General features: G+C 43.3%; 1 protein-coding gene across 2 annotated transcripts in view; it reads right to left on the reverse strand.

Moving 5' to 3' along the window:
- GRM3 (glutamate metabotropic receptor 3) overlaps window positions 1-18,343 on the reverse strand; it is a 53,671-nt gene extending 35,328 nt beyond the window's left edge. The window contains exons 1-2 of one of the 2 annotated variants that reach the window (XM_059816252.1): window positions 17,846-18,343; window positions 1,914-2,769 (exon numbers count right to left, since the gene is read on the reverse strand). In XM_059816252.1, coding sequence (XP_059672235.1) covers window positions 1,914-2,769; window positions 17,846-18,343 — 1,354 coding nt within the window. The remainder of the gene's footprint in view (window positions 1-1,913; window positions 2,770-17,845) is intronic. The other variant, XM_059816253.1, reaches the window with a different exon arrangement.
- Window positions 18,344-19,320: the final 977 nt, after the last annotated feature.

The raw sequence follows: 19,320 nt of genomic DNA on the forward strand, positions 1-19,320 counted from the left end.
AAGTGCTGTGCTCCTAAAACCTTTTGATTTCAACAACTTCAAGACATTCAGGTATCTCTAAGGATAAGTGTAGGCAAATGAGAAAATAGTTTCTGTCTATTAAGTAGTGTGGAGGGGGAGGAGAAATAATGGTTCTTATTTTCCATAGGTTTAAAGCCTAAAAGGTTGATTCAATCTGTCTTGTGCTGTTGTCTGTAACACATGAAAATAATAAATAAACCAAATGCAATTACAGCATGACATATTATATATATATATTGCCTATGCATCTGTATATGTCATGGTATGTGACTACCCTTAATGATGCAGCAGTCTTTAGGAGGAGAGCAAATGGCATGGTGCGCACAAGCATCGCGTGGCTCAGGCAAGGCATGTTTCTTCAGCTACATTGCATGCAACACTCAGATGAAGGTTTTGAAGCATCTCAACTTCCAGCTGCTCTTGCCGAGAGCATTATTTTTTCTTTATGACCAAATATATATTCCCAGAGCATGCCCAGCCTCCTGGGTCCTCCTGAATCACCTCCCGGGGGATGAGTTAAGATGTAGGACATGACCAGTCCCATCTGTCCCTCTTGATTTCCATGGTAAAGAAATCCAGTCATGTGGGCTGCAGGAAGCCCTGATGTGCTCTAAACAAGTCAGCTAGCAGGATGCTGGGAGACCAGGCGTCCTAAGGAGCTTTGCAGCATGTGCTGTGAAGTATGTCTACATGTACCCAAGAAAGTGGGGTACTTGGTTACACCTGACATACCCCACTGGGAGTGAGAGAAGCTCTAGGGATGTAGTTGGCAGTATCTAGAGATGGTCTGAATCATATGCTGAGAAGACCTTGGAAGGAGGGAAAAGTTCAAGCTCCAATCTGACAGTTTCACATAGTTTCCAGTGTTATTAATGTTGTACCATTATTGAGTACTCTTGGGACTGAGCATGTTGTATCATACATGTATTTATCCTTCAATTCCTCTTGGAGCTAGTTCTCATACAAAGCACAGCATGATGTTTCGTTACTATCAACTCAGTCAACTGAGAATATCAGTTTAATAATATATAGAAATGCAAGCTCAGCCCAGATGCTTCAGAAGAAATTTAGACGTGTAACAACAAAAAGACATGTTGCTCTACACTTTACTTGTTTCCCCTGTAGATCTATTTAGCCTTGCTATGGTGCAATATTAATAACAAACCTAAGCTCAGCCATATGTGATGGCAAAAACAGAGGTGTCATGTGCTGCGCAGCCAGTCCCCATGAAGTTTGCTTATATCATTGCCAGATCATCCACTATCTCTCCACAAGCCTCCTGCACATATTTAATCTAGTTTTTTATACTTTGTCATCAAGCCTAAAAATCTGTAACATAGATAATGGCACCATCCCACATATTTAAATATTTTATACTGATCTGGTTCCATGGCAGGAATTATTGCTTTAGTATTACAAGGACATTAGCCATTGACCAGGGTCCAGCTATTATGTAAATTCTTAAAAAAACGAGGAAGAGAAGGCCAAGTCTTGGCATAGGCATAGTAGGCAATTGCCTAATGTAGCAGGTGGTGAAATGACCATTGGCTTCCAGACATGCCCAGATGAAGCCAAACTGGCTGTGAACAAAATGGAGGTTGGTGTGTGGAAGTAGGTAACATTTCCAAGACAAGCTGTTGCCACCTCCACATCTTCCTTCCGCTGGAAACAGGAGGAGAATCAAGCTTGGATTTTTTTAGGGTTCTTACTATGCTCCCTGTCCCTCTTCTTCTTTCTCCCTTCCTGTGACAGGAGTGGCTGTGCCTGGGTACCACCCTGGGCTGAACTTTGACAGTAGGTGCTACTGGAAATTCATCTGGCTCTGACTGTGACCAATCAACATTTCATTAATTACACTGACGTTCTGTAAGTACCAAAACAGAAGTTATTACCTGTAAAGTTTACTTTCAGGAGATAATCTTTGTACAGCTTCCTGCCATCCAGATGTTTCATGGCATCACAGAGTTTGGTGGTGTTTGGACACAGAGTCCGCTGCATTTTATGCAAGGCATGGGCCATTGCATATACAGCATTCACAACAAACATGATCTTGGATTCTTGCTCATAGTTGGAACTGTTGATGGCGAAGTGCTTGTCACAAGCCTTTTTATGTGGTTTTCGGTTCTGGAGATTACACTGGAATTTTTGTTCCCAGAAGTCCTTGAACCAGGGGTTGCGTCTGTTATTGTAAGGGCTGAGGCTTTGGAAATACCTGTCAAACTCTTTAACTGGATGGGAAGCAAGTTCCAAGGTTATTGCCCCAGAGGCTATGTGCTCATTGCCCTTGACAATACTCTCTTGTGCTCCCCACCCATCGCTGGCAATCCAGGTGAAGGAAACGTTGAAGCGGTTGGCAGCTGCAATGAGCTCCCGAGAGTCATCGCCTCGCATGAAGAGCACCACCACTCTGGCGTTGGGTTTCTGGAGCAGCTCTCTGATCACGCCGTCGTAGGACTTTCTGATGTTGGACCGGCCCACTTTCTCGGAGGTGGCGATGCAGATGTTGCGGAGGCGAGCTTCCTGCTCAAAGGCTTCGATCCCTGTCTCCCCGTAGTCTCCTTCTGAAGCAACCGTTGACACATAAGTCCAGTTGAAGTACCGTAAGATTTCAGCCATAGCTTTTGCTTGGTAGAAGTCAGGGGGCACTGTCCGCGCGAAATAGTCATAGCGGGATTTGTCGCTCAGCTTGGCACTGGTGGAGGCATAGCTGATCTGGGGGATCTGGAAGAGTCTGAGCAGATTTGCCACCTAGAGAGAAGGGGGAGAACACAGATTTTTAAAGGGTGGTATTTATAAAACTGAACAGAAAAATCTAGGGAAAGGCATAAACAGTGTTTTTTAATAAGGGTGTTGATAGAGGCCGTTGATAACATACCCTGGTGAAAGCAGTGCACTGTGTATATGCAGAATACCTGTTCTGCTGCCCAGTTAATTCCCAGGGTCCTACTGGGACTGTAACGGACCTTTTATTTCTGTCAAACTGAGTCTGTTTAAACCAACAGAGAATTTGACACAAATGGACAATATACTTCACTCTCAGCCTGCGCTCCTTACTAAGGTCTGGGAATTTGCATGCCTTTGCTGTTCATAGTGTGATTCATCTTCTCCAAGACTCATTGTGTTTGATAACCAAATGCACTAACAAGACACAAATTTCTCTTTTATGCAAATATCACAGATGTACATGTACAGACCTTTCACAGAACTTTCTGACCCCACTTATTCAAGCTCTGAGTCCACCATCTTTCCTACTTTTTACTCCTTTAAACTCTTTTTTCTCAGCTGTTCTGACTGCAGTCCTCCTGAGATGGCATATTTATTGCATGTTAGTACTCCTCAAGTGGTGCACAATGTCGTGCTGACCTACAGCTTTTCATAAATAATGAAAACTTTTAATAATATCTAATTGCCCGGCTTATGGTTTATACTGTCCAAAGTCCCAGTTTTTGCGGGTTTTTTAATATGTTGCCATGTCCTTTACTTAAATATTCCCAAATTTACTTTCTTACTCTCATAGAACTGTAGCTCCTGATAATACGTGGAAAGAAATGAAGAAAGGTTATGGCATTTTTTTCCTGTGATTGCTCCTTAAATGACAAAGAAAAGACTTTGGAGTTCTGCTCTTGGTGCATGGAAGATGATCTTGGAGTACAGTCTGACAAAACCATCTGAAAAGCAATACTGCTCTTCAGATTCCTAAGGGAAACTTATTAAAAATTGCCCAATCAATTAATTTTTCACATTTTCTCCAAATGTTTCTCTGACCACAGAACATGTCTGTGAGAATTCAAAGGCAAAAGACTGGTTTGAAAAAAATGTTGTGGAACAAGGCAAATTTTAAAGGCTCAGATGTCAGTAGCAAAATAGACAGTCTGGTAAAACAAACAAAAATAATTTTATTGTTTTTTGGCAACCCGTATCTCTTGCGATGTTATAGATTTAGATTCTGCCTTTTCTTTAATGCAGACCCTGGACCAGTGTCTTGCTGTGGTTCGTCTCCCACTGTAAACTGGTGTAACCTCTTGGCTGGGCCAGATTCTGCTGCCTAACCATACATGCACAGTGCCTTTCACAGCCCTCTTAGCTATCTGAAACAGGGAACTTAAGGAGACCCTTGTCCTCCTGTCCTTCTGCAGCACCAGGGAAGAGGAGGCAGGATGCCCTGGCATCTCAGGTCTCTAGGTGCCTGTACCTGGGGAGATGAAGCATGTCTTCGTAAAAGAGACCACCCACAGTGGTTTATTTTCATTTAAACCAAAATAAAGCCTCTTCTACACTGCTTGGAAGGAGTATCTTGATAGGGAGCTTTGGCTAATGCCCTGTGGTTTTGCCTGTGAGTGTAGGCACATGTCTGGGAAGTGCTATGGCTGAGCAAGTTACTGTCCCTCAGGAAAGAGCTGATGTGCCCTTAACCACCCTGCTAGGTGGTAACATGCATTAAACTGGAAATGTGGGATATAATTTCCATTGTGGTGCTTTAAATGAACAGCTTTAAAGCAACGGGGTGGGCCGAGAGGCTTGTTTTGTCACTGAGGTGCAATGGATGCTGTAAGGATTGTTGAGCTTCTATGGCTTTGTAACTTTTGATTACATGCCCACATATCCACATGGTTTGGTTCACATGTCCTCACTCAAAAAGAGCACTTTGATTTGGTAATATGAATGTCCTCGGTGTAGCTATTCCAGAACATTTCTTGCAGAACCGTGTGGGCTGGAATTGCTATTCTTGTCTCAGTTTATTCTAGCAGGAATTATTTTATTTGAGCTAAACCATAATAAGGATATGCATGCATACCATTCTGCGTTTCCCCCCAAATTGGCTGAAAAAGAAGTCCATTTTCTAGCTAAATCAGTGCTATTCAGTGTGTAGTCAAGCCTTCAGCTTGATACTCCTAACAGATATAGTAGCTTTTCTACTGTTTTTTTTTTTCTTTCTTCTTTTAGTCTAAGCAGCAAAAGTATCTATATGCAGGGAAACAGAACTACATCCCCATTTTACAAGGGGGCCCTGAGATTTGGAGGTCACTATACTTCTAGGGTGCCTGCAAACTACCTGCAATTCTGCTTCCTATGCTGTGAGGAGAAGAAAGCTTTCCTGTGGCAATGCCATTTGCTGTAATGCTCTTCACTGCAAAGCTGTCCAGATGGTGGGTTTTTCATAGACCAAAAGTTAAAAAATATAAGAAAGTCTGATTAATCATAGAGGATAGTGACCCAATCGTCCCTGAGAGCTGCGACTTATCATGGAGCTCAGTGAAGTTGTACTTGTTGTTAATTCAGATCAGGACACTTTTCTGGAAATTCTGAAGTTGGGGATTTTCTGGAATATTTTAACATCTTGATTTAGGGACTAATTTTTCAAAAGAGCTCAGGTCTCAGGCCCTTAGCTGATGCAGCCAGTTTCAGAACAGCCCCGTTTCCCAGCCATTTCCATGCTGATCTGAACATCTCATTCAGAAAATCAGATCCCGATGAAACAAGAAACAAGATAAAGGCAGAGGTAACAGGTTCTAGAGAGGAGCTGATATCTAAGGCTATGTCTATTCTGCAGTGGCTCAGTGTAGTAGAGGACAGTGCAATGTGAACCAGAGTTATGTGCACTGAGATTGAACCACCTGCGGCATACCTACACCGTAGCTCCATGCTGCCTTGGGATGTGTGCTACAGATTCCAAATTGCAGTGTAGATCCAGCTTTTGCTAAGTGAAATAATCTATTTTGGCAAAGCTCCAGGAAGCAATTTAATCAAGCCGTGGTACATGCAATTAGAGGCTGAAATCCATATGTTGGCACTTAAGTAGCAGTAGTAGCATGGGTTTTTTGCTATCAAAACCAGTGGGTTTTGCAGATGCCTAGCACCTTTGAAAATAAGGCTGGCTTGTTGCTGCAACCCTAAAACAACCGCTTTGCACAGCTTGCTGTGAACAAAGCGTGTCAATATAGTCAGCTTCCAGCATGATGGGAAACCTTTATTTGCCCTCACGCTGCTGGGTTTATTAGCATAGCCACTGTCCTGTGCTAAAGTGTCCACTTTCCCAGGCAAACCTGGCTCTCACCCAGCTGCTAGAATAATGAGTGATTCATAAAGAGCTGCCCAACGTGAGCAAGGCAGAAAGTCCAGTGTGAGCCATGTCCCTCCGTAGGGACAGACTGCACCAGTGAATGGAGTGGCCAGGGCAGTGCTAGAGGAGACTGATGTCCCTCTCACAACTTTGGAGCCACATCTGTCACTTCCACTTCTCCATGCATCAGGGACAATACAAATACTTGTAGGAAATTGCCAATCTAGTTTATAACACTGACAATGGTTTCATAATAACCACCTGCAAGGAGCTGTGAATTAGGTACAGCCATCAAACACAGGAATCTGGTATCTGGGTATATACATATAAGGAAGACATTTTTTACAATGAAGGTGGTGAAACACTGGAACAGGTTGCCCAGAGAGGTGGTAGATGCCCCATCCCTGGAAACATTCAAGGTCAGCTTGGATGGGGCTCTGAGTACCCTGATCGAGTTGAAGATGTCCCTGCTCATTGCAGGGGGGTTGGACTAGGTGACCTTTAAAGGTCACTTCCAAAGTAAACCATTCTATGATTCTATGATTCTGTGTTTCTATATTTCTGGCCATTCAAGAGTCCTATTGATAGATGGGCTCAGGTAGGTAACATCTACATGTCTCAGAAACACATATATAGAGTTATTGAATCCTGTCAAGCATTTTGCTTATCCTCTGTAGGACTTATTTTGCTGGCAGTAGGGTTTATTCCAAAGGTTTTGATTAAAATTTCCCTTCTTAACAGCCTGGAGGCTGTTACATGGGTTGTTTGAATGTGTATAGGGCTGGGGAGCACAGGAAACATGCTGGAAAAAAGAAAAATCTCAAAAGTGTTAGAACAGATAGGGTTTCTTCAACACAATACACAAACATGTATCACATTTGTTGGACAGAGGAGGCACCTTGTTAGACGACAGTGCTCTTCTAAATTTTACCATGTAAGAATCTCATGGCACCTAACATGGCTTAATGAATCTAACTTCACAGAGCTCCTTTCAGACAGGCAAGAGCTCCTGTGGCTGTTTTGAACAGACAGTAAATTAGGCTGCTGAGAAGAATGGGATTGAGGTAAAGGAGGTTTGTTTCTATTGAGAAACTGGAGAAGTCCCTGTCTCTCTGAACTGCAATCTGTCCTAACGCAAAATTCAGTTGCTGCCTTTGGTCATCTGAAAAAGTCTTTCTATTCATGAGGATAAGTTTCTTGTCCAGATTCCCCCAGAGAGACCATGGCAAAGCCATATCCCAAGGATTTTCTAATGTTTAGATCATTGCTATAGCACAAGGAGCTGAGCTTTTACTTTGAAGACATGTGTGCTGCTGCCAGTGTATGCTGCATCTAGTTCCTAAATGATGGTAATCTACAGTGTGGGCTTTTTGTTATTATTTTGGCAGCTGCAGGTCAAAATGCAGCTAAAGCATTTGCTCCAATTAATTGTTCTTTTAATTGTGTATTTGACTTTTTCTTTTTTCTTAAATCTAAAAATATTTTAACCAAATTTTGGCAGAGAGTGTCATTTTAGAAAGGCAGGAAAGAAACATTGCTTCTGAATGGCCTGGAGTGTGGGCGTGTGATAAGTGGTGGACATAAACCTAATGTAAAGAGTAAATGAGGTACCTGTCTCTTGTCAACTGCCTACACTGGCCTCTACACACTCCCCATGCTCCCAGCTCCTGGCTTGTACATTTGAAAGAACCTCCCTTCTTTCAGTTTATAACCATTTTCTTCCATCCTTTTGTCATGCATCTCAATAAAGATACTTGCTTTGTCTTCTTGAGAACTGTCCCGTACATATTGAAAAGCTGATATTAGGTTCCCTCCAAACCTTCTCTTCTCCTTCTTCACACCCAGTTCCCTCCATCTCTTGTTGTAGGGTATGTCCTCCAGACTCTCCTCCCTGCAACCATCTCTGTATTTATTAAATCTTTCTTTTATTGGGGGAACTAAAGCTGGGGGGGGACCCAAAACTGGAATACATATTCCAGGTGTGGTCCAGTAAGAATAGAATAAATAGAAATAAATAGAATAAATAGGAATAATAGTGTCCATTTATCTACTGGCTATGTTTCTGTAGATACTGCCCAGCATGCTGTGAGCCTACAATGCTGCCAGATTGCATTGTTGGCAATAAATATGAACAATACTGAAGAGATAGGCTCCACTGTAATTTTTCTTGTCCTCTTGGAATTCAGTAGGTTCAAAAGCATGGCTCTCACCTTGGGGACAGTGTGACCCAGTGTAACTCAGTTTGGGCACTTCTGCCATACTCACATGGTTTGGGAGTTTTTGGGATGGGGAGATCTCAGTGATTCAAATGCAGCTGCTCAGCTCGAACGCAAGAAAAAACTTCACTGCAAACTCTGATTTGTTTTCAAAGAGAAATTGGGAGTTTAAGTTCCTTACTGGTTACAGACTTGAAATGCCTCTATCAGCCTGGAGTGTCCCCTCTCCATAGCCTGTTTTAAAACTGTGAGTGTTATGTCTGGGGTATTATAATACACGCTATGGAAGACAGTTTCTACATGGGGGCTATGTCACCACCTGCAACAGAAAATACCCATTTGGATTCAGCTGGACTTCAAGCTCTGACCCCGGGAATGCATTGGCGATGCCGACATCCCAGTCCCTTTAGTCGTTAAAGATCAGTTGCAAGGAACTAAACCAGAAGCAATGAAGTTATGTAGGAGTCTGTGTAGTCTTCTGACACATTGCAGGACTGAAGCAGTGGTTTCCATCAGCTTTCTCTCTCTTTGGAATTAAGAGGGCTGTTTACTTGTTAGTGAGTGTTGTTCCTTAACAAAATTCCCTCCAAAAGGTAACTCTGGAAAAAACAATTCATTACCAAGCAAATAAAAACGTCTGGTGCTTTTTGTTAGCAGGGGAAGGAGAGAAGACAACAGTGTTTTCAGCCTTGCTCTTCTCCTGAAAATTTTGGCAGTGAAGCTGGAAAAATATAGCTAAATTTTTGCAGTGGACCAATAGCTGTCACATCCAGAGAAGCAGTGAAATAACTGCATCTGAGAAATGAACATCAGAAATAGGGAATACTGTCAGAATAACATCTAGGATTTCTGCAGAGGACCCAGGAATTTATTTTTATATGTGTGTCCGGTGTAATAAAAAATAAAACAAGCAGGACATGCAGTAAATGTTGTACTCGGAGAGAAGAATTGTTTGGAAACATTTTTTTCTTTTTTCCTGCAGGGGATAGCACAGTGAGCTATTGCATATGCACTCTGCCTCCATACAGCATTAACTGTTGAAGTGAAGTAAGCTAAACAATAAGCTGTCACACTGAGAAGAGATCTGTGCAGAGGACCTTGCTTTGCACAAGAAGTGAAACTCTCAGACTTGGCATACCTGACTGTGAGTGACTCATGTCACATTTACACATGATGAGAAAAGGGACTAAAAACTGGGGTTGATGGTTTTAGAAGCATGAAATGGCTTCTGGAGTTAAAAGACCCATCATTGATAAATATGGTTATTTGAGTCTCATAAACTGATGCATAAGTCCTAGTCAGAAGGGACAGAATGAGTGTGGGTCATGTCAGGATGTCCCTAACTAGTTCCTATTTTTAGCCACTTTGTCTTGTAGTTAACATTCTTTCCCACTTGTAACATGGTAGGGCTCCTTCCTTCTTACCTGTGATCACAGAATCACAGAATCACAGAATCACTAAGGTTGGAAAAACCTGTAAGATCATCAAGTCCAACAATCAACTGACACAGAATCACAGAATCACTAAGGTTGGAAAAGACCTGTAAGATCATCAAGTCCAACCTTAAAAAAAAAAAAAAACAAAAAACAAAAAAAACCAAAAAAACCCCAAACACACAACAACAAACCACAACACACCAAAAACCAACCCACCCAACACCACACAGCACCATGCCCATCAAGCTACATCCCACAATGCCACATCCACACGCTCCTTGAATACCTCCAGGGAGGGTGACTCTACCACCTCCCTGGGCAGCCTATTCCAATGTTTCACTACTCTCTCAGTAAAGAACTTTTTCCTAATATCCAGCCTGAACCTCCCCTAGCGCAACTTGAGGCCATTTCCTCTTGTCCTGTCACTAGTCACTTGGGAGAAGAGACCAACACCCACCTCTCTGCAACCCCCTTTCAGGTAGTTGTAGAGAGCGATGAGGTCTCCCCTCAGCCCCCTCTTCTCCAGACTGAACAACCCCAGCTCCCTCAGCCGCTCCTCACAAGGCTTGTGCTCCAGACCCCTCACCAGCTTCGTCGCCCTTCTCTGGAGGCGCTCCAGCACCTCAATGTCTTTCTTGTAGTGAGGGGCCCAAAACTGAACACAGTATTTGAGGTGCGGCCCCACCAGCGCCGAGTACAGGGACATGATCACCTCCCTACTCCTGCTGGCCACACCATTTCTGATACAGGCCAGGATGCCGTTGGCCTTCTTGGCCACCTGGGCACACTGCTGGCTCATATTCAGACGGCTGTCAATCAACACCCCCAGGTCCCTTTCTGCCGGGCAGCTTTCCAGCCACTCGTCCCCAAGCCTGTAGCATTGCCTGGGGTTGTTGTGACCCAAGTGCAGGACCCGGCACTTGGCCTTGTTGAACCTCATCCAATTGGCCTGGGCCCATCGATCCAGCCTGTCCAGATCCCTCTGCAGAGCCTTCCGACCCTCCAGCAGATCAACACTGCTGCCCAGCTTGGTGTTGTCTGCAAATTTATTGAGGGAGCAGTCAATCCCCTCATCCAGATCATCGATAAATATATTAAACAAGACTGACAAAATTGAGCCCTGGCGGACTCCGCTTGTGACCGGCCGCCAACTGGATTTCACTCCATTCAGCACAACTCTCTGAGCTCGGCCATCCAGCCAGTTTTTTACCCAGCGAAGAGTGCACCTGTCTAAGCCACGAGTCGCCAGCTTCTCCAGGAGAATACTGTGGGGAACAGTGTCAAAGGCTTTGCTGAAGTCCAGGTAGACAACATTCACAGCCTTTCCCTCATCCACTGCGCAGGTCACCTGGTCATAGAAGGAGATCAGGTTGGTCAAGCAGGACCTGCCTTTCATGAACCCGTGCTGGCTGGGCCTGATCCCTTGGTTGTCCTGCATGTGCCCTGTGAGCACCCTCAAGATGAACCTCTCCATAATCTTCCCTGGCACCGAGGTCAGGCTGACAGGCCTGGAGTTCCCCAGATCCTCCTTCCGGACCTTCTTGTATAGATGGGCGTCACGTTGGCAAGCCTCCAGTCATCCGGGACCTCCCCTGTTAACCAGGACTGTTGATAAATGATGGAGAGTGGCTTGGCAAGCTCCTCCGCCAGCTCCCTCAGCACCCTTGGGTGGATGCCATCAGGCCCCATAGACTTGTGAGTGTCCAGGTGGCATAGCAGGTCATAAACTGCTTCTTCCTGGATCACAGGGAGTTTAGTTTGCTCTCCATCCCTGTCTTCCAGCTCAGGGAGCTGGATACCCTGAGGATCCCTGGTCCGGCTATTAAAGACTGAGGCAAAGAAGGCATTAAGATCCTCAGCCTTTTCCTCATCCTTGGTGACAATGTTCCCCCCTGCATCCAGTAAAGGATGGAGATTCTCCTTGGCTCTCTTTTTGTTGTTAATGTATTTATAGAAGGATTTTTTGTTATCCCTTACGACCGTAGCCAGATTGAGGTCTAGCTGGGCTTTTGCCTTTCTAATTCCCTCTCTGCATGACCTAACGAGACCCTTGTACTCTTCTTCAGTTTCCTGCCCCTTCTCTCAAAGGTGATAAACTCTCCTTTTTTTCCTGAGTCCCAGCAAAAGCTCCCCATTCAGCCAGTCTGGTCATCTTCCTGTTCTTATGGCACATGGGGACCGCCTGCTCCTGTACCTTTAAGATTTCCTTCTTGAAGAAGGTCCAGCCTTCCTGGACTCCTTTGCCCTTCAGGACCATCTCCCAAGGGACCCTCTCAACCAGTGTCCTGAACAGGCTGAAGTCTGCCCTCCGGAAGTCCATGGCAGTGGTTTTGCTGACCCCCCTCCTTACTTGGCCAAGAATTGAGAATTCTATCATTTCATGGTCCCTATGCCCAAGATGGCCTCTGACCTTCACTTCTCCCACCAGACCCTCACTGTTTGTAAACAGCAGGTCAAGCAGGGCACCTCCCCTGGTAGGCTCCCTTACCAGCTGTGTCAGGAAGTTATCATCTTCCACACACTCCAGGAACCTCCGGGACTGTTTCTTCTAGGCTTTGTTATACTTCCAGCAGATGTCTGGTAAGTTGAAGTCCCCCACAAGAACAAGGGCTTGCGACTGTGAGACTTCTGCCAGTCGCGTGTAGAACGCTTCGTCGGCTTCTTCGTCCTGGTTGGGTGGTCTATAACAGACACCCAGCAGGATATCTGCCTTGTTGATCTCATGGGTTACTTGCCCGTCCCTGTGAGATCGTATCTTTTCCCTTTGGCAAAAGGAGAAAATACTCACACTGAAGAAAAAAAAAAATCCTAAACCAAAAAAACTGCAAAGGAATCAGTTGCCTTGGGATTTTCAAAGAAGCCAGCCAGACGGAGGTACGTGCATTTCTTTGAAATCTCTAGGAAAGACATGTCCAGTGCTCTTTGGACACTGAAAATCTCAACCTAGTGGCTGTTCGGTTTCTGAATGTGGGATAGAAACAAGAGAGGAACAAACAGCAAGGATCTGGCTTAGAGGCAGCAGAACGATGGAAAGAACAGAGATAAAAGAGGGAAAGAGTTTAAAGGAGGCACCAGGAAGTCAGCAAGTGCGTGTGTAGCTTAAATGCTAGTGGTGGGTGGCCCATCTCACAGAACAGATCTTTTAATAAGGATCTGGTTTAGTTTTGCAAACACAAAATCACCAGAGGCTGTCGCTGCGCAGTTGAATGCAAAGCTCCTCTACAAGCACAGCACAAATGGCATACATTGCCTGTGATTCCTGGTGAACCCCTGCAGCCCCCTGCATGTTTCTCCTGCCTGTATCTCCTTTGGGTCCATGCACAGGGGGACAGAGCCCCATATGCTATGGGGTTTTTTTTAGTTCTTCTAAGGATTTTGAACTATTTTCAGTGGTTATGGAAGTCACAAGCTGTTGTAGGACTCATTGGTTGGCAGACAGTTTATCCTTGGAGGAAGGAAATGGAGGTGATTATCTTTCAGGTTCTACAAGCTCTTGGCAGACTTGTGTGGCTAAGGAGAAATGACAGCCAGGAAAAGATTGCTGGTAAATGAGTACATATTCTGAATTTCATGCCAGATGGTCACTCACTTAGGAGAGAGACCTTAGCTTTTCTGATAGCAGTAATGTACCTCTAGACCTTCTCTAGTGGTTTTGCTACAGTTTACTTGAAACACAGCAAGGAATTCAAGAGAAGACAGCTGGATACTCATTGCTATACTGCCATTTTTTCTGGATGAGGGTCTAACTTGGGAATAACTTTTATGATTGTGATCTGGAGGTTGTATGGGTTGGTAGCATAAAGGAAACTTTACACATGGCTAAAGTCCTATATCAATATGAATATAGTGGATATGGAAATGCAAAGCCCAGCCCTTCTAAGGGAATGTCTTAATGTCTCTAAGACCCCAATCTTCATTTTTAGAAGATGGGTCCAGTTTTCAGAAACAGAGAAGAACAAATCCAGCGCTTGAATACTTGTATTCCTGCTTACACATGCATACTCCTGACAGACCTGAGTACCTTAAACATGGCATTTGGATTAGCTATGCAGGTGCTCCTCTGTGCAAATGAATAATGCTTTTTTCTTACCCTTTTTACAATGTCATTGAACATCTCCAAGGAAAATATGTTTGAAACTTCTAGGAGTGAGTGGATAATCTGGCTCAAATGAAAAGCCATGAATCCAAAATAAAGTCCTCCAAGCTTTGGAGAATTCACCTTCTGATCCTAGATTCAGCTCAGGTCAGAATTTTATTTTATGAAAATGGCTTTTTTTATGTGAGCTCTTCCATTGACTGAGAATTCTGGCTTGGTTTTTGAGGGATCAAATGCTGTGCAGATTGGGCTCGCTGCTAATTTAAACACAGCATCTAAAAACTAATTATCCAGATCATCATTAACGATAATAGCCTAGTCTGACCAGAAAATAATTAAGCATTCTGCATTCTCTTGTTGTTTTTAGTCTCTGCAAAAAGTGCCTATCGCGCATACTGACTCAGTGGGGAAGGTGTTCGTTGCTGATTCACCAGCAAATTCTTTTTTCCTTGGTGGAAGGATAATGAAAGAAGCAGAAATCTGACAGCAGGAGCATCAAGAAGTGATTTGGCAGACAGCTGTCCAGACAAAAATCTGGAGAGGGAGGGTGAAAGGAGGAGAAAAAGTATTGAAATACAACTGCAAATTCACAGGAGGAAAAAAGGAGGCAGAAATAATTTCTTGTCTAAAGAGCTCAGCATTGTTTATTTTAAGGCTAAGAAACTGTGCTGTGGACTTTATGATATTTACAGCTCTTAGGCAAAAGAGAAATGCTTGACAGGGCTACATCTGGAAGCACCCAGCACTCTGTGTGCTGTTAGAAAGCACGGGGAACAGGGATGCTCAGCCTTGCACACGTGCCTGACGAAGTCGTTTGACATTCAGTGGTGGTGTGATTCCAGTTGCTACTGGAGATAACTCTGTACAGGTGACTGCCTCTGAAATTTGGTAGGCTTTTCTCCTGGCGTGGCACCAAAATGCATGGCTTTAATGCTTTGAAGTCCTTACATCTTCAGACTTGAGTCTGCAATGTCTGTTATTCTTGACCGGGATTTTCTTTTGGAACAAAAGTCATGACTGGCTACCTTAACAAGTTGAGCAGAAGGAGTGAATGGCTTAATTGCATCTTTTGTAGATAGTGTGAAATCTAGAGGAAAGCTAGAAAAGAGAGACTGAAGGAAGGCCAACCCAACCTATGTCAAGGGAAAGTAATCAATTTAATTTTCTAGCTGGAAAATACTCGATGACACAGTGAATGATTTGTGAACCTATTTCTTTATTTTTCTGAAGAACTGTGTAAGAAAGATCTTATGTTTGAACAACTATTGGCAACTACAGGGAAGCTGTGTAGAGTATAGAATAATATTAGCTATGACTATTGTTTCATCATCCCTCACAAGTTTTGAAACTTGGGCGACATACAGATATGCATACAGCTATATTGCCATTTTTCACACGTACTGAATGAGAAAATTTCTTATCAGGACTTTGTATTTCCTTGTAACAGCTGCTCCATACCCAAGCTTTTGGAATTTGAAGCGTTGGTATATATTATGTATATTCAGTGTGTACTGCATCCAATCTGTTGCCTCATATATGGATTTAGTCTTACGTCAGTGACCACTAGAGACTGGCTTCAAAGGGACAGATTGACAGATGTTGTGCAAGAGGCCCCAGGCCATTTTAGGAGCGTGGTATGCCTGCCTCAGGGTTTCTGGGAGGGAAGGAAATATCTGTACTATTTCCTCAGCTGTAAATACTTTTATGGATGTGCCTTTTAGGCTACTTCATGTCCTTTGGATACACTTGAATTTAGGGTAGACTCAGAAATAGACCACAAATGACTAGACGAAAAGTACAGCAAAACTGCTGTCACCTTTGCACCAGTGGGATAGGGCAAGCATATGATTTTTCAAAATATTTTACCAGCCTTGAGATACTTGCAGCTCTGGGAATTGCTGAGACAGAGGTGGTATCTGTACAGAATTCCCTGATTTTTTTCTAGTAATTTCTTGAACTCATTTAGGTTTTAGCATCCACCACAACCTGCCATTTGCTGTTTTCACTTGACATACCCTTTGTCTGATTGGAAAAGACAATGAATAATGATTCCCTTAACAGTTTGTGTTGCCCAAGGTTTTGTAGCTATCATTTCTCCTCTTCAGATGTCTATTTTCCAGCCTTGGAACTTACTTGTTCTTTGTGCTCCAAGTGATCAGACCCTTCCTGGTGAAGGATACATCCCTGCTGTGCTAGCTGGTCCACAGTGGGACAAAACCACTCCTAGTATGAGAGATGACTGAGGTTCTGCTCCACAGAAACTAGTCTCCTGTGGTATGGGTAACCAATTGCCCATGTATTCCCTACTATGCATACACAGACAAGACACACACTGGAACAAAAAAGGGAATAAAATGTAATTTGTTGAAATGCTTCTTCTGTGCTCATGCATGTCTGATGGAAACTGGCTATGCTCCCAAGCTGATGGGATTTGATGCCTTGACAAGAGGAGGAGCCAGTTCCCCAATGTAATTGTGACTGAAATGAGCATTGGATGAACTCTTGGCCTGTTTATGAAACAGGTAAATAAAACTCCCTGAGCTTTCTGTCACTGCTGGGATGGTCTGTAGTACAGAACATTTTTCTCCTTTGACACCAATGCAGTAATTAGAGCCTGTACTCAGTCTGGAAAAATCATATTGCTCATAGTAGTCCAGTGGCCTGTTTCAGTCATGTCAAGTCACTGTCAAGGCTTAGTGCCTTTGGAAACCTACAGCTGACCAGGATGCAGGGTCTTAGCCTACCTGAATCTGAGCTTAAGACACCACTCACTTGTGGTTATGAGTGATGTGGAGTGGATTATTTAATTTAACGCAAAATAATGAGATATATGTAGATTTGTCAACTTCAGTTAAGCTAGGGGTCATTTTTGCTTGTGGATAGTGCACACTGGCAGCGGTGGGGAACTTCAGAACATCCAAGGCTGCACTGCCATAAAAGTACCTGGTCAGGAGAGGAGAAATACAGAATTTCTGCTAAAAAACCCAGGCATATGTGTTCTTCATGTTCATTTAATGGAAAAAAATGCCGAGGACTTAAAGTTTTATGAATTTATAAAAAATTGCAAGCCAAGACCAAAAGCATTATGTTTAGTCCCTTGCAACTGAAACCAAGCATGCAATAAAACCCTAGTTGGAAGGATATATGGAGCATTTAACCCACCTGCAACTTTACACCTTTGCAAGCCATTAAATACTCTCCAACACTCTACTGAGTCCCTGTTTGGGACCAATATTGCACATCCAAAGCTGCAGTTACAATGTGCCAGAGGAGGGAGCAAGATATACTTAGGGCATCTGTCTTCTGTGCTGGACTTCTGACAGTGCTTACACTGCACTCTGCCCTGCAACATTTCCTGGCAAAAACTGTCTTAGTATGAACTATATTTGGAAACAAAAGGAAAGACAGCAAATTTAGAATCCATTCAGAAACTGTACTGCCTGCATGGCACATTTGAGACCTTGCTCACTGAGATCAGCAGAATAATTTTCATTGGCTTTGGTGTGCTTAATTAGACACTAAAAACTTGCAATCATTTGGTCAGGTGTAATCTAAGTTTCAGGCTAGTATGCCATTTTTACTTTATTTCAGCCAGGAAGTAAGATAAAGATTTCTTCTTTCATTTTAAATCTCTATTGTTTAAATGACAAACGCTATGTACATATATTCAGAAATACAGGTGGTACAATAAAGCAGAGATCTGAACTTCGAGTTGTAAAAGTCTCATGAAATGCAAAGTTCAAAATAAATAGTAAGACTTTTGGAAACTTCACATGCCCGCAGGATATACCATAACTAGAGGAAGTGGACAGCTGCCAGAGGTTTAAACTACAGCAAGTGTTTTAAAGAATGAATCAAACTAATATAAATTCAGTAAAAATTATATGCTAGATTGACCCCTAGAGTGAAGTGATGGAGCTGAGACTTGCTTTATTGACAAAGTTATGCAAGCAGTGGCTCTCTGACAAGAATTGCAGATGAATGATTCTCACCTGATGGGGCTCCTGTGACTTACCTGTATGGAGACGCTGCTATAGGAACCTCCTATGACTCCTGCGATGAGTAATGGCAAATTCTCTTGAATGGCATATGAGCCATCAGGGCACATATACTCTGTTTCATCCACTTTAGTCAAAGATGCCCTGACGAACTCCAAAGACTGTTCTAAGGCATATGTATCTCTGGAACATGTGTCCAAGATGTGAACTCCAAGCTTAATTCCTGGCAGCAAGTAGTTGTCTCTGTTGATTTCATCAATAGCAAACAACATGGCCTCCAAGCGCTGGATGCCTCGGTCTTCATTGATTCTCCCACATTCTTCTATCCCGGTGCCTTTTTCGTTGATCGGGAATAAGCCACCTAAGACCAGGTCTCCTTCTATCTTAATTTCCTTCCTTACAAAGCTGTGGTCACTCAGGGAAAGGAAAACTCCTTTGGAAAATAAAGCTAGCGCAAGGACTTGGAGTCTGGTGAACATCTTCATTGGTCCTGTTTTAGCAGCTCTAAGAAACATTGGTGGGAGCAAAAGTGCTCTTCAGTCCTTCTGATCCATAGCCAAATTTGAAGCGCTGTCCCACAAGCCAGTGAAGAACAAGGCAACAAGTCTTTCCACTGGACCTCTGAAGAAGAGATGGAAGGAATTAGAAAAGGCAAAAGGAGATGTGAGCTATTACAAAACTTTTCCCAATAAAACATTCAAGAGCAGTGTTAAGGGATTGCTGGATAGCATAGAAAGTAAGAAATACATTTGTCTTGTGTTGCCATAGAGCACCTTATTCCATTTGCGTGATAACTGATTACAGGCTAAGCACCTACTATGAAAGCTTTGCACAAAGGCCACAGACATATGGCGTGATATATTTGATGTTGACCACTGCTCAACAATGTCTTACATTTTGCAAGGACAGAGACCACTTCTGACATTTTTCTCATATCATCCTCTCTTATTCCATCCTCCCTCTCTTCTGGACTTGGAGTCTTATGTATTCTCATTTACTGTGTCTCCAGCTGCTTCCAGCCTTCCCTTAATAAATTTTTCTCTTTTTTTGTTGATTGCACTCTACTTACTATTCCTTCAGCTACAGCAGTGTCACAATATTATCTCCTTGCTGTTAATTTTTGCTGAACTCAGCATTTGGCCTTCAGATCCAAAGTCTCTTCCTGAAGTCCACCTGCCCCGCCTGCCTTTAGTAGCCTGCTCACCTGGTGCAGGCAATGAGAGGATGGGAGAAATCTCTTGGGGCTTTACCTCTATGTTTGGGCTGCAACAAATGTTTGAAACACAGGGGAAGCCCTGTTTTACCAGGTGGGAACTGAAGGCTGCATCTGTAATAGAAAAGCAATCAAGTCCATGTCATACCATTTAACTGTTATCACATTTCCTGAGTTGGTTTTGACTCAGGTCAACTAGTGCTCTTCTAAACAGTGCCTGGGCATGGTTCATGGACAAGCAGAGACCAGAGATCATTCCCAATAAACAGTTTCGATGTG

This window comes from Gavia stellata, chromosome 4 (genome assembly GCF_030936135.1).
Source record: "Gavia stellata isolate bGavSte3 chromosome 4, bGavSte3.hap2, whole genome shotgun sequence".
Classification (NCBI taxonomy): domain Eukaryota; kingdom Metazoa; phylum Chordata; class Aves; order Gaviiformes; family Gaviidae; genus Gavia; species Gavia stellata.